Source organism: Genypterus blacodes, unplaced genomic scaffold (assembly GCF_046128005.1).
Source record: "Genypterus blacodes isolate CSIRO-AG114 ecotype Tasmania unplaced genomic scaffold, CSIRO-AGI_Gbla_v1 ptg000053l_1, whole genome shotgun sequence".
Classification (NCBI taxonomy): Eukaryota; Metazoa; Chordata; class Actinopteri; order Ophidiiformes; family Ophidiidae; genus Genypterus; species Genypterus blacodes.
The window spans coordinates 63,118-78,699 of record NW_027466865.1 but is presented as its reverse complement, the minus strand read 5'-3'; the positions used below and the strand labels follow the sequence as shown (position 1 = coordinate 78,699).

At 44.7% G+C, this 15,582-nt stretch overlaps 1 protein-coding gene across 1 annotated transcript; it reads left to right on the top strand.

Moving 5' to 3' along the window:
• Positions 1-4,504: 4,504 nt before the first annotated feature.
• Positions 4,505-13,975, top strand: cds2 (CDP-diacylglycerol synthase (phosphatidate cytidylyltransferase) 2). Its single transcript, XM_076150934.1, has 13 exons — positions 4,505-4,641; positions 7,080-7,222; positions 7,329-7,425; positions 7,903-8,000; positions 8,399-8,538; positions 10,111-10,169; positions 10,353-10,435; positions 10,517-10,604; positions 10,714-10,782; positions 10,881-11,033; positions 11,243-11,362; positions 11,594-11,697; positions 12,344-13,975. The coding sequence occupies exons 1-13, from the start codon at positions 4,576-4,578 to the stop codon at positions 12,468-12,470; spliced, it is 1,347 nt and encodes a 448-aa protein (XP_076007049.1). The 5' UTR covers positions 4,505-4,575; the 3' UTR covers positions 12,471-13,975.
• The last annotated feature ends 1,607 nt before the right edge of the window (positions 13,976-15,582 follow it).

The window sequence follows — 15,582 nt, the reverse complement described above, 5'->3', positions numbered from 1 at the left end:
GTTTTTACATTTTCTCACTGCAGAGAAAAGTGGCTGTTTTTCCCACTAATGAGAACACTTTGACAGCACTTGTTTTAGTTTCTTATTTTAGTAGTTTATTTAACATGGCCAATGCAATGTATTTGACATAAAGATCAGAGGCTTTTACTGCATTAGAAACAAGATAAAGTCATAACAGTGTGGCATCACTAATATTAAGTCATGGGGTGGCGAGTGTTTAACGTTAGTAAGAGTCTGAGTGTAATGTCCCTTTAACTATGTCTTAACGTTTACATAAATCCCTCATTGTGCTGCTGTACGAGCTTCGTCTGTGTCGCCGTGCGAGTCACAGCGTGAACGATGACAGTAGTTTACTCTGTGACACCACAAGGAGAGTAATGACTTGGCACGAGTCACAGAGAGAGAGAGAGAAAGAGAGAGAGACAGAGGGAGAATTGAAGGAATGGTCCAATCCGGCTGCTCAGTGGGCCTGCAGCCGGACCGCGGCTTCGTCCTTGGCGTGGTCATGCCTGCTGAGCTTTGCTGTCAGCAAATTCGTTTGTTCTGGAGGTGCACGCATGCATAATTAAACTGCCCTCCTCCTCCTCCTCTTCCTCCTCCCGCTCTGCCCCCCTGAGACCCCTTACAGATGAAGCAATAAATCCTCAACCACAGCAATCAACATCAACCACCCTATACAAACTACACATACTATACATAGTGTACACACTGTACACACTGTACACACTATACACACTTTACACACTTTACACACTATACATACAATACATACTATACACACGATACACACTATACACACCAGCAGATAATTACATTTCCTCTCTAAACTGAGTTAAACGCTGAGTTACTGACAAACACACTCCTCTCTGACCTCAGCCAGCCTGCCGGCGATCTTTGAGGGCGAAACACTTTATTCAATTTACTCTTTAATTTACTCCAACGAGCTTTTAGTTTGCTGCTCGTGAGTTTCATCATTTTTTCTGAAAGAATATGTATTTTGACCTGCCATTTACCAGCTGGACTCGGACTTAGTAACATGGAAGAGTAAATGAACTCTATAGAACAGCTTCAATTTCTGCATAAATGACCTGTTGTCAATTGTGGTTTGATCTTCACCGAGGTCACAATAACAATAATTATGACACACAATCACACTTGCAAAGTCACAGCATTGTTTTCCCGACCATCAGTGTTTCTCACATGTTTATGCCCAAGCCTATAGCAAACAGACATCCTGAGCTTTGTATTATGAAGCTTATATCTGCTCCCAGACCCGTTTTAACATTAGGAGCTTTAAAGTTTTTCCCTGTGAATTTATACAACTTTCGATTTATGAATCCTTAAATATGAAAACTGCTAAAATAATCCCACAACAACATAAAGCCTCTAAGTTTAAGTGCTTGAGTCAGTTTTGGCTAAAATGTCAAGAAAAGCTACAGCCTGACCCAATAACATCTGTTAATAATGTAACTCTTTGCTTTAAGAGAAAAGAGGTCTTGGGCTTTAATCCGGCCAAGAGCAGCAGGGGGGTTTCCTGTGTGCTCCTTCTTCGGTTTCCTGTCACTGCCAAGATGCACTGATGAAGTAGAGACTCTAAATTGCTGCAGGTATGAATGACTTCCACATGGATGAAGGACGGCCAACAGAGTGATGACCTGTCCAAAGCTGTGTCCTGCTTCTCACCAAATGCCTGCTGAACAGGCTCCCGGCCCATATGACCCTGAGAGAATGGAGCAATCTCCTAAACTCTTTGAACTCTTTAACTTCAACCTGATCAGAGACTGCAGAGGAAGCAGTAACATATGGTACATTTACAGGATCTTTACATTAATGAATGTGTAGAGTCGCTGATAAAATTAACTTTAAGCTTTAAAGGTCCAACATATAAACATTCTAACTCTTCACTGGCTCCACACATTCTCACTGCTGATCTGTAGAGCTCAAATTAGTGCAACTTCCAGTTTAACAATGATACTTTATTGGTTTATTGGTTTTGTCTCTTTTTTTCTCTTCCCATCCATCTCCCTCTCTCTCTCTCTCTCTTTCTCTCTCTCTCTCTCTCTCTCTCTCTCTCTCTCTCTTTCTCTCTCTCTCTCTCTCTCTCTCTCTCTCTCTCTCTCTCTCTCTCTCTCTCTCTCTCTCTCTCTCTCTCGCTGTCTTGCTCTCTCTTGCTCTCTGCCTGTTACTCCATTGCTATATATAGACTTCTGCATTGCAGATGTCCCAGAGCCCTGCAGTTCTGGAGGAGCTGTTGAGAAGTCCCAGCCAAATTTGACACAGACACACAGACACACAGACACACAGACAGACAGACAGACACACGCGCGCACACACACACACACACACACACACACACACACACACACACACACACACACACACACACACACACACACACACACACACACACAAACACACACACACACACAGGCAGCATAGGACGTGCCAGCACAGCATGAAAGACCTCACTGCTACACACACTTACGCAAGCACACAGACTCACAACCTGCTGTGTTATGGCATGACTGAGCAAAGTCAGAATCATCACACTGCAGCAGAACACACACACACACACTAATGCTGTGACACCAATGCCCTTTGTAATGCAAATGTATCTGAAGCTTTTTCAGAATATTGAGATTCTTGTGCCACTTTTCATCATCAGTTTTACCTGATATTTTTTCTGTTTTAAAACAAATGAAATACATAATAAACACCAAAACACAAAAACATGAAATTAAATCATCCATGTGTCAAAACTTGAGGTGGAAATGCTCTTGATATCCACAATATTTGTGAGTTTGTGAGTTTGTGAGTCAGTGAGTCAGTGAGTCAGTGAGTATTGAGTGAGTGAGTAGATTGTGAGATCGTGAGATCGTGAGATCGTGAGTAGTGAGTGGTGAGTAGAGAGTAGTGAGTAGTGAGTAGTGAGTAGTGAGTGAGTGAGTAGTGAGTAGTGAGTAGTGAGTAGTGAGTAGTGAGTAGTGAGTAGTGAGTAGTGAGTGAGTAGTGAGTGAGTGAGTGAGTGAGTAGTGAATGAGTGAGTGCATTGTGAGTTAAAAAGTTCTTGCATTTTAAAGCATTATTTCTAGGTTATAGACAACCATTCAGACTGTGTGAGCTATGTTAACACCAGGTTACCACTAGACGACAGCCTACGTTGAACGCACTTATTGGAAGTCGCTTTAGATAAAAGCGTCTGCTAAATGACCGTAATGTAATGTAATTTAATGTAATGTAATGACAGCAGAGTCTGAGGATGTCACAGCCCTCAAGTCAAAACACTCACGACCAAGTACAATACAGAACTCTATCCAGAACAGCTCAAACTTGATTGATTATTGATTTATCACACTAAAGCAGCACTGATGTGTGTTGTTGGTGACGCTGATGGAGACACAGACTGAATCACGACAGTGTGATGTACAAACCTATTGTAGAAACTGTTGTATTTGGACTGCAGTGCTTTGCCTCCCTTCATTTCTACAACAGAGGTAAGGTATTAAATATTTATATCTCCACAGAGCTGTCACACGTACACACACTCACACATGTACACACACTCGCAAAGAAACAAATAGTTTGTGAGCTTTTGCTGCCACTCTGTGTTAAAGGTAGGTATTACAATGTTATAAATTTTTAAGAGTGGCAAACTGTTCAGAACATGTTGAAACTAGTGCATCTATCCTGACCTTTGACCTTCTGACCTTGAGGTTGATTGAGGCTGATTATGTCCTTACACAAAAGACACAAAGCTATCAATGTCTTATGTAATCAAAACTGGTTTATTACTAAAATATAATAAAAACTAAAGAATACAAAAATGAAATATTTGCAGATATATCTTTCATTAAAAGCAGTAAATAAAATGAGTAAATGAATATGTTTACATTTGTTCATAAAAAATACCTTATATGTATTTTATTGTTTTATAGGTGGAATGTGACATGATGCAGACAAAGGTGAGTGCACGGCAGTGTAGAAACAAATACATACACAGAAAAGAAGAACAAACAATCAGACCAGAATAAAACATACAACAATAAAACAGCAATGATTCAATAACAACAGGGGCTGAGTGGGGTGATTGCCTCTAAATCTACCCGGAGGAAAACAATACAAGATAAAACACAAGAGAGGGAGTTTATACTCTTAAAATGGGGATCAGGTCACACTGGATTAAATGCTACATTACACTGGTTGGGAAAAAGCAGAGAATTGTGCTTGGTAAGCAGAGTGAAACTTGTTTTGCGTTCAATGTACTGAACTTAGATGTTTTTTCAGGGGACGGTGGCTGAACAAAGACACATTTTGGGAAAGTGGAGAGTTTATTGAGTGGAAAACGGAAGAGGAGAGAAGTCTCAAGGGCCTCATTGTCTTTCCTCAGAGCCGCAGGGCTTGATGGGAGAAATTTGAGCAGTTGGGTTCCATTTGATTCCACTCCTGTACAGTAGGTGGCGGCATTCACAATAAGGTAATGAGGACTGTCAGTGAATACAAAGAAGAAGAGTTTCGTGTCGATCTTTAAACGACTCTCGGATCTCCGCTGTTGTCGTCGGGCGAAGATTTGTGAAAATGACGGAGCTGAGGCACCGGGGAACCGCAGACGCCGAGCTAAAGCAGCAGCAGTCCGAGGACAAGGTGCGTTGAGCCCGCGTTCAGTCCGCCGTGTGGGGCGAACGCCAGCGCTAGCTAGCTTGTTGCTAACCGTCTGTTGGCTTGTTGTGTTGTCAAAACCGAACTCCGCTCATAATTTTAACAAGCTTGCTTTGCTGTATTCTCACGCACAGTTCCACTCTCCCAGGATACAAGACTCTGTGTTTTTCAGAATATGTATAAAAAGGTCTAAACAGCGGCCTGTGTGTCATCAGCTAAACCCTTACGTGTCCCGCTTGTTTAAACTTGAATGTGTTGTTTTTGAGGTTAGCCGGAGCTGCTGTCAGCGTTACAACCAACAGCTTAGACTGCACACACTTGGGTTGGCGGTGGTCTTCAAACAGCCTGCGCCTGCGTCAGTAACGTCATCGCGATCAATCAAAACACATCTCGAGATAATGGAATCGATTTGGTGTTGTATTCAAATCGAAGATAAATGCAAACGGGGGTGGGCGGGGGGGGAATTCTCGTATTGTCAACATGGATATTAAAGTGAAGTTCTAGTGAGTGTGGCGGCTTAGACCCATTAGTTTTGGGGAGGGTTGACAAGAAAAGCCGGAAAGGTTAGAATGGTAGGTAGCTTTTAAGGGGGGTTATGGTCAAAGGTCAGGGGTTCGAGTTTGAAAGTGTTTATTTGTGGCTGTGATGGGATTGGACCCCAGTCAAGGTCAGTCTGCTACAGTTAGACATTATGACCTCCGTTTACGTCAGAATGTGTTTTGGGTTTTGTCATATTTTATGTAACTTATGATGCCTTGAATTTTTTATTTGTGATCTTGGTTTTATAATGTTCAGTCACTCCATATGGCTTCCAAACGTGTGGTGTTACTCATCACTCTTAACGTTTCAGAATACACTTGAGAACAGAGCCATCACAGACACAAGTGTGTGTTTAGTCTTCATTCATTGTGGATGTAAACCCCTACAGTTTGGGTTTGAAGCTGTAAAACCTCAGTACACATCAGCTGACATAACCGGGCTTTTCCAGCCTATTCAAATTAACAGATGAACACAACAGACACTCAGTGTTGCTGCTGGTCTAACAGGAAGCTTTCAGGAAGAGAGAGACAGTGTGTGTGTGGGGGGGGGAGGGGGGGAGTCAACCAAACACCTATTTTTAACCCGGCATCCTGAATGACGGGATATTGTCTCCATAGAAACCAGCAGCCTGGAGGTTTCATCAGTGAATGGTTGTAGTTGCCCTGGAGAGCCTGGGTTTGTGTGTGTGTGTGAGTGAGTGTGCGCGCACGCAATAAGTGGAATCTCTATTTTCTAATCAATCAAAAGCTTTTATTTAAAGCTGTAAGCATTAAGCTTTCCCCCAATCATTACATCACTCAGTGTGCAGTTAAAATTATGCATTGAAACATAAAGTAACAGAACATCGCCGTCATCTACCGCTGGATGAGGGTGATGACTCCTAATGTTATATTAATATGAATGATGTGTTATCCTATGGAATATAGGCACTCCATGCTTATTAAATGTATTATTTATCAGGATCAACATAAAATGGGACTTTAAACAATATTCAAAAAATGAAGCATCAGTGTTACGTTCTATGCAGTTCTGTATATAAAAGTGCCCAATTTACCCAAAGTACTGTAATGAAGTCACATAACAACAACAACATAACTGGATTCTGCACCTCCCCCTCCTGTACCACATGAACCAAAATTGCTAGGCTCAGGCAGCAGACCTTCATATAATGTCTGCAACAACACACAACTCGGGCTCACGTGTTATTTTGATATTCACTGAGGTATCAGATACAAAATTGGGTGTCATATCCGGTTAAAAATGAAACTTCTGTGAGCGCGCGCTAGTGTGTGACAAACAGAGGTGACCATCTGCTGTATGAGCTTGAGGTGAGAACGCAGCACCTTGTACAGTGGACGGGAGGTCACAGGAAAGATGGTCTGAGGCCCTGAATCTCAGCCGCAACCCTGTGACGATGGTCTCCATGGAGACATCAGATCCACCCCCACATAGCAGATGGACGATTGAGAGAAACAATACGGACAGAGATGATTTGTTGCTAAGATCAGCCTCCCTCCCTCCTACACACACACAGACACACGCACGCACGCACACACGCACACACACACAGCCTGCTGATCTTTTGTCACCCAAGATCTGATATGATGGCAGACATCATGAATCTGCTTTTGATTACAAATCATTAATATTTAGAGTGATAATTTGACATTGTTGTAGACCATCAGTACTTTGTAGAGAGAAAGAAAACAAGTGGAATAAGCTACCCGTAGGCTGTAAAAACAGACGTGGTGTTACCAATCAATCAATCAATCAATCAATCAGTCAGTCAGTCAGCAATTTCCCTCGGGATAACCAAAGTTTCATCTTATCTCAATCAACCAGTCAACAAATCACTCAATATTGTATTTGTTTTTCTTCGTCAGGGTTCAGACAGCGAGCTGAAGCCAGACAAAGACAGCGTCTCAGACAGTGAGTCAAAGGTCGACTCGCGAGTCCCACATGTGCCAGTTCCTGCTGATGACACCCCGGAGGTTCTGAACAAGGCCCTGTCCGGACTGTCCTCAAGGTGGGACATGGGGACACAAATGCTGTAAAAGGCAAAGTGTGAGCCCGTGGTCACTTGTGTTGATAAGTGTGTGTGTTTTTGTGTGGGTGTGTGTGTTTATGCGCAGATGGAAGAATTGGTGGGTACGAGGGATCCTCACTCTGGCTATGATCTCCTTCTTCTTCCTCATCATCTACCTGGGCCCCATTGTGCTTATGATTATTGTGAGTATAAACGGGTTGACCGGTTGAACACAGATCAATTAACGATCAATAACCCATCAGGGACTAGAGTGAGAATTGATTTGTTTACATGCACACACTGGCTGGTAACCTGAATAATGTAAATTAACCAATGATGTAACTTCCTGTCCTGCCGGTGTTTGTTCTCGCTCTTTGTGTCAGCCGAGGTCCGTTTACGTGATGTTACTTATACGCATGTAAACACTCTGATTGATTAGTCATATTGTGTACACGCACGTGATAATGTTTAGCTGTTAAAGCACCTGAAGTGCCAGCAACGTTTCACCATCTGACACACTAACAGAATTTTTACTGAACTGGCGTGTTAATGGGATCCTGCAGTCGGGGGAATTTTCTTGGAAATTAGCCCAGGAACCATTTGAGTTCACTGGGACACTGGGAAACTGGGACGATTTGTGACATGGCGGCGGCTGATGGAGACTTTGTCGCCCCCTGCAGGTCCTCTGTGTTCAGATCAAGTGCTTCCAAGAAATCATTACCATCGGCTACAACGTTTATCACTCCTACCACCTGCCCTGGTTCAGAACGTTGAGCTGGTGAGGACACACACACACACACACACACACACACACACACACACACACACACACACACACACACACACACACACACACACACACACACACACACACACACACACACACACACACACACACACACACACACAGGTGATCATTACGTCAGCAGCACATCTCTTGTTTCACACTTTCTAACTGTTTTGATGTTTTATTTCACTGCAGACACGTTGAGGTTTGTGTTCTCACTGTAGTTGGTTGGTTAGTTAGTTAGTTAATTAGCTGTACTGTAGTGACACAGTGGGGTAATCAGTAGTGTTTTTGCAGTAGTGATGCGCACCTTCATGTTTGTTGTAAGCTTGTCCTCCGTCATATTGATCCACTGCACGGATTTCGCCGCCGTCTGGCCTTGTCCACAGGTACTTCCTGCTGTGCGTGAACTACTTCTTCTACGGTGAGACGGTGACAGATTACTTCTTCACGCTGGTGCAGAGGGAGGAGCCGCTTCGCATCCTCAGCAAATACCATCGCTTCATCTCCTTCGCCCTCTATCTCACAGGTAACACACGTGCCCACTCGCCTTTTGATGAATAAGCCCTAAAAGAGGAAGGAGAATCTTCCCACGATTTATAAATTCATTTGATAACGACAGGGAGATGGGAATGTGTTAAGATCCTGAGGGATCTTAACACATTCCCCTGCTCCTCCTGAGATCCCCTCAGGAGAAACATACGCAGTGGAAAATGAATGTTTGGGGTCAACATTTACTTAAGTTCATTATCCTGTACGGCTACACTGATGGGGTGGAGGTACATGTTGGGTTGGAACAAAGTTGGAAGCGGTTTTGAAGCCTCAGACCAGCAACAACCTCACCATCAGAGGAGCCATGAGGTGGAACAGCAGTCAGACAGAGTCCTGCTACCATATATGGTAAGTAGGTTGAGTTTATGTAGTGCTTTTGTAACGGAGCAGGATAAAGACCTTTACTCATTCACACACACACGCATGCGCGCACACACACAGACTCTGGTGCTGCAGAGCTGCCATGCGTTGCAGGCAGGTTTCATGCCAAACAGGATGTGGTCAGGAAAGAGGCACACTGACGCTTTCCGCCTCCTGTCTGTTAGCGTAAAGATTATACAGGCTGGCCTCTCTCTGTCTCTCTCTCTCTCTCTCTCTCTCTCTCTCTCTCTCTCTCTCTCTCTCTCTCTCTCTCTCTCTCTCTCTCTCTCTCTCTCTCTCTCTCTCTCTCTCTCTCTCTCTCTCTCTCTCTCTCTCTCTCTCTCTCTCTCTCTCTCTCTCTCTCTCTCTCTCTCTCTCTCTCTCTCTCTCTCTCTCTCTCTCTCTCTCTCTGTCACACACCTATATGCAGCCAAACGGAAGCTTTTACATTAGGGTGAATCAGAGGATTAATGAGACTCCTCGGGTCTTATCATAATAATCCCTCCAGCTTGTTTGAGCTAAATGTATGAAGAAGAACACCCTTTTTAATCCCAGCATTGAGAAATGTTTAGATTCAGATAAATGCATTTTTTTTTTATATTTCATGCAGTTTTACACAACACACAATGCAATTCACACACACATCTGAAATTGCACCCCTCTCCTACGCACACCGGAGGGGGCAGCCAGTCGCCAGCAGCCAGTGCCCTATGGAGCAGGTTGGGGTTAGGGTTATGCGCTATGTGCCTTTGAGCAAGGCACCGAACCCCAGGGCACATTGGCAGTGACGTAAGGGGCAAACTGGCAACTCTTTGCCTGCCAGCAGTCCACGCTTTTTGGTCCACAGGGGACTCGAACTGCCCTCCCTCCGGTTTCCAAGCGGAATCCCCTATGGACTGAGCCACTGCCGCCCCAATGATATGATTACTTATTGATCTGAAAGATTCTGAGTTTAAACGTGGTCTTGAATGATCTAAAATCTCCCATAATGATCATGTTCATGACTCCAGTAAAGCATGCAGGGGTTGGTGAACTCTTTACTGCACGTGTCCCCGGGGCTGAGATGTGATGTAGGTCGGCCTATGTTTAGAGCGAGTTTGACCCAAAGGTAACACGAGATAGTGAGTTCATTATTCTCTGTTTAGGGGCCAACTAACTGTTCCACACACACTTTGTCTCCCTCTGCTAGGTTTCTGCATGTTCGTGCTGAGTTTGGTGAAGAAGCATTACCGCCTGCAGTTCTATATGGTAGGTGACCCTCTGACCTCCTGCTGTGTCACTCAGCAACTTTAACAAAAAGTGAGAAATGGGCCCGCGATCCAAACTCCACCAACATCCTGCACAGTCAAACTGAAGTGTGTGCTGATGGACGCACAAGATGTGATCTAAGCCGTACCTGACCTGCTTGGCCCTGTCGCTCTGTCTCCACAGTTCGGTTGGACTCACGTGACTCTGCTGATCGTGGTGACGCAGTCTCACCTCATCATCCACAACCTGTTTGAGGGGATGATCTGGTAAACGTCTTTTGACTCACCCGTATGTTCATCGACCCTCATGAACGCGTCTGATATAAACTCTCTGCTTTGACTTGATAGGTTCATTGTGCCCATTTCCTGTGTGATCTGCAACGACATCATGGCCTACATGTTTGGTTTCTTCTTCGGTCGCACACCACTCATCAAGGTTGGTGGAAGTGTCGGTTTAAACCTTTTAAAAGCCCAGAAGACTTTTGTAAGATATTGTATTGTGATGCGGTGACCTCACGTCTTTGCCTTGTCTACGTCCTCTGCAGCTGTCCCCTAAGAAGACGTGGGAGGGATTCATCGGTGGATTCTTCGCCACCATCGTGTTTGGGATCCTGGTGCGTGTTTTGTGTCTGTGTGACATTACCGTTGTTGTAGTATATGCAGACTAACTCGCTTTCTCTCCCTCTCCCTCTCCTCCTCCTCTTCTTCCCAGCTCTCCTATGTGATGGCTGGTTATCGTTACTTTGTGTGTCCGGTGGAGTTCAACAACGATACCAACCGGTTCGAGGTGGACTGTGTGCCCTCAGATCTGTTCCAGTTACAGGACTACGCTCTGCCCAGCGTGCTGGAGTCCTTCACAGGCTGGGTGAGACTCAATTGTTTGTTTGTGCCCCTAAGGTTCTAGTGATTTCCTCAGCTGGAGTGAAAGTTTCACTCACAGCATGTGTGGAACTTTGAAATTGAGTAAATGTTCAGGACTCCTTCATCAAGTTGTCCCACTTTCAAACCCCGGCCATATGTATGTATCAGCTGCTAATCTGTGCTAATGTGAACGCTTCCCTCTCCTTCTTGCAGACCACCGTGCGTCTCTACCCCTTCCAGATCCACAGCATCGCTCTGTCCTCCTTCGCCTCCATCATGGGACCTTTTGGTGGCTTCTTTGCCAGCGGCTTCAAGAGGGCCTTTAAGATCAAGGTAGGGATGAAGAACACAGCTCAGTCTTTGACCCCCGGAGTGACCTCAGGCTCCTTACACCACTGTCGCCTCACGTATTCACACACCTGTAGCACCAAACACAGTGAAGACAAAGGACTCATGATTGATGTAGGATCGACTCCACGACATTAACAGTGTTATCATACACCTCCATCGTGGGGTGAAGACATTGTAATTCTCTATGTTGATTTCCGTCTTTTCCTCTTTCAGGACTTTGCCAACACCATTCCAGGTCACGGTGGCATCATGGACCGATTCGACTGCCAGTACCTTATGGCCACCTTCGTCAATGTCTACATCGCCAGCTTCATCAGGTACAGACACGTTTCCCTGTATGAAATGCTGACTCGCGTTATATTCCACAGCTCCCACTTTTCTATAAAACTTCATCTTCCAAAACTATAAGAAACTAAAAATGTAGATGTGTTTTTGTTTTTGAACGACGTGTCTGTGGGTCAGCCCGTCCACCAGCCGTCCCTCTGTCCTGCTGTGAGCTACTGAACTAAGTCAAATAAGACCTCAGTGATGGTGTCACCGAAATTAAAATAACACCTAGACTAAAGCAGCAACAAACTGTAGAAGTGCAAATGAAAGGTACATTTAGAACAATTTAAATGGCTTGGATAATGAAGCAATTTTTTTTTTGATGTGCTCCATTTTAAGGTCAACAGTTGTTTGTCATTGAACAAGTGAAGACAAAAGGCTGTCAGTCAGTGTGCTTAAGTCAGTGCTGCACAACTTCATGCGTCCATTTTCCAACAATGGCCCTTATTGAAAAGGAAGGTCAACAATGACAATATTCGATTTCCCAGCGTGTTTTGCTCTTATGTAATCGCTGTAAAGACTTGATCCTGATCGGCATGGCAATAACTTTTCGTACAAGGTCATCACTCGTGTTCGGGGAAGGGGAAACTATGTACAACGGTGAAGTTAAACGTGCGCCTCCGTCTCCTCCCCCAGGGGCCCCAACCCTGCCAAGGTGGTCCAGCAGCTCCTGGACCTTCGCCCGGACCAGCAGCTCAACGTCTTCAAATCCCTGAAGGCTCACCTCATAGAGAAGGGCCTGCTGCCAGCACTGGAGCTGTGAACACGCAAACACACAGCCTCCAGCATGGGGTCATTCCATTTTATGAGCGTGTGTGTGTGTGAGAGAGAGTCATGAACGTGTGTGTGTGTTTGAAACGTATCACCGGTGTTTTCAGGTGGGGTTGGTGACTCACTGTACTGTTTCATGTTTCCATTCTAGCCAGCGTGCATCTTCTCACACTGTTAAAGACGTTGGTCGGCTGTATACAGGATATCCTCTGTGTGTGTGTGTGTGTGTGTGTGTGTGTGTTTGTGTGTGTAAATGAATATTTTATGGTACACATTTTAATGCACTGCTCTCACCCCTGTTACTCACTGAACTGTTACCCCTCCAACACCTCATCTCCCCCTTTCCGTTTTAATTTCCTTTTGTTGTGATTGTTTCTATTTATACACAGATGCTTTTTACGTGTCATTATGATTTGTTATCTTATAGTATTATTCACCTCTGCCGCCTTTCATACACACAGGCACAGGCATGTTTACGCCACATGCCTGTGTGTGTGTGTGTGTGTGTGTTCTGCATCGGCGGCTGTCATTCATCGCATCAAAGCCAAATCACTGACGGTTTGTTTGTTATGTGTGAGCGGCTGAGTCTGATGAGCACGGTGATCCCGTTTCAATCATGAAAATGTGATGGAAAAATGCTGAAATTCGTTCGGGGAAAGGTTTTGGGAATTTTTCTGAGTCGATCTCAAAACTCTTGGTCTGTTAAAAAAGCTGACTCGACTCTTTGTGTAATAAAGTTTATGTGCGTTGCCGCTATAGTGCTTCTCCACTGCCAAACACCTGAATACAACCACCCGTGTCGCCATTTCAACTCGTTTGCGTAGAGCCGTCGGCGCTCATTGATGTCCGGAGTTTGCTAAAGCAATCTGTTAACAGTATACACACCCACGCAGTGTTTTAGGTCATATTTAACGTAATCGCCATGTTTGTGTTTTGTAAGTAATTTTGGCGGAGAAATATATATAAATGTTGAAGTTTTTTGTTTCCATTTCATTCCATTTCCAGACATTATCACTTCTGTGCTCGTCCCAAAACGTTCCAATGTTTTCATAAACGAGGCGGCCTGCAGCTCAGACGCCATCCAGCGGAAAACCTATTACATTTTGGCTACCGGTCGGCCTGATGGTGGTGCTGTAATCACCACTTTTAACTTCTTTGGTTCTCCAACTTGAACTTCTTGGATCTGTCTGCGCCCATCCATATAGGCCACGCCCATTCCCCCTAGAGTGATCATGTCCTCATCCTTCAGGTTTGGCTCACAACCGACCTCAAAGTGCTACATCTAACGGATTCGATTAGCTGAACTCAAATCAGGCGCTGTGATTGGCCGGATCCGACACCATTAGATGTACAGTGTATCAGACCTCAGAATGTCCCTTTATATTCAAAAATGTCAAAGCCTCATACACACTACGATGTACTCACTATAATGTGTTCACCTCTGGTTGTCGAGTCTGGATCGGGTCATAATCAACCAAATAAATGGGACTGAAACGATCAATGTCTGACATCTGTCTGTCTGTCTGTCATCTGTGTGTAAGCATCATACTTGTATAACGTCAGTTTCTCAAGAAAATGAGTGCGGACCAGCATCATTCCATCCTGTCATCCATTTGTGCCATATGTTAATTAGTTCCCATCGTATCTTGGCTTTGAATCGCATCTTTGCTATTCTTAAATTATTACTTTGGCTTTGCTGTAAGTGAATCAAATGTTTAAAAGAGTTATTATATTGTACATTTAAGAAGATGTTTAGAAATAGGTTGTGTTCTTCAGTATTTTTGCTAAGGCTAATTTATAGACATATGTAAAGTACTAACCGCGTCATGTGTGGAGATTATCTTTGGTGCGTTTGCAGCACAGATCCTGTAGCACTGTGTCGTGTCGCCTCCTTGAGTCAAGTATCGTAAGCGGACGACGTCAAAGGTTTGGGTTTTGACTTTCCTGGGTAACGAAGCGATCCAAATTTGAACGAGAACATTTGTGATGCGAGGTTAGATTTAGTTTTGCTGTGTTCCGAGAAGCTAAGCTAACTGTTATTAGCCACTTGGTGTAGCTCGATGGATCGGAGTCGTGAGCGGCCATCTTTGTTATCGAAATCAATTGCCCCCAAGGTCCGAAGAGAAGGACAGCATGTGAAGGCTTTAGTGGCTGTGTCGTCTTTATGACAACACAAGGGTTTTTGTTCTAAAGACTGCGGTCAAATCCCAGTCTGGCTCCTCCCGGCCCTTCATGGAACCGGTTTGATCCCAACTTGTTTGGCCAGTGGTTCCAAATCCTGGTTCACGCAGTATTTTCCCGCTCTTCCTCGTCTGTTTAACTTAACCTTAGATGATGTTGCCTACGTATTGAGAACCTCAGACTGCTCAATTCGGACCGTCACAGCTGCGCGTGTCTTCACGTTGGCGTTCCTGGCGTTCCCCCCTCCATTCAATGGCACTGGCAGCCACCGGGCCAGAAATTCCTACAGCCCAGGCGTCAGAATGTTGTGTGAATGTAGGGGGAGCAGCATGATATCCGCTAAGTGGACCAGTTTGGCTGATAGCGAAAGTGTTGGGAACAGCAATTTTTACCCTAGCATTCCAGAGATTAGAACAGACAAGAGAGAATCCATCGGGAAGGAGACGTGGGGAGGGATCAGTTTGGGGGAAAAAGGCCCACGAAGATGAACTTGCTTCATCTTTTGCACCCTGGTGAGGTCATAGAGGTCATAAGGTCAGGTTCCCCTCGACACCTTGACAGTTGTCTTCACATGCTCAGTGCTTTTCCTTATACCCAGCAAGCTGAACTGGAGAACCTTCAAGGTGCCTCAGCTGTCCAGCAGGTGGCGCAGGTGGTGCCCTGTAGTTCAGTACTGTTGTTTCTACCTGCGTTACAAATAGCCACTAGAGGTCGCCACAGCTCCTTCTCTGTGGCCCCGCAGAGCTGTAGCCTCAGCATTGACGTTTTGACCTCTGACCCTGCGGATGCTTATCAGTTTAAGCATAAAAAGCGGATCTCCACCCTAAACACATGCTGAGACACTTTGCCGTAATGAGGAACGTAAAGAAGTTGTGTTACGTGACTGACCGGTGGACATTTTGCTTTGTGCTTCTAGATTATCT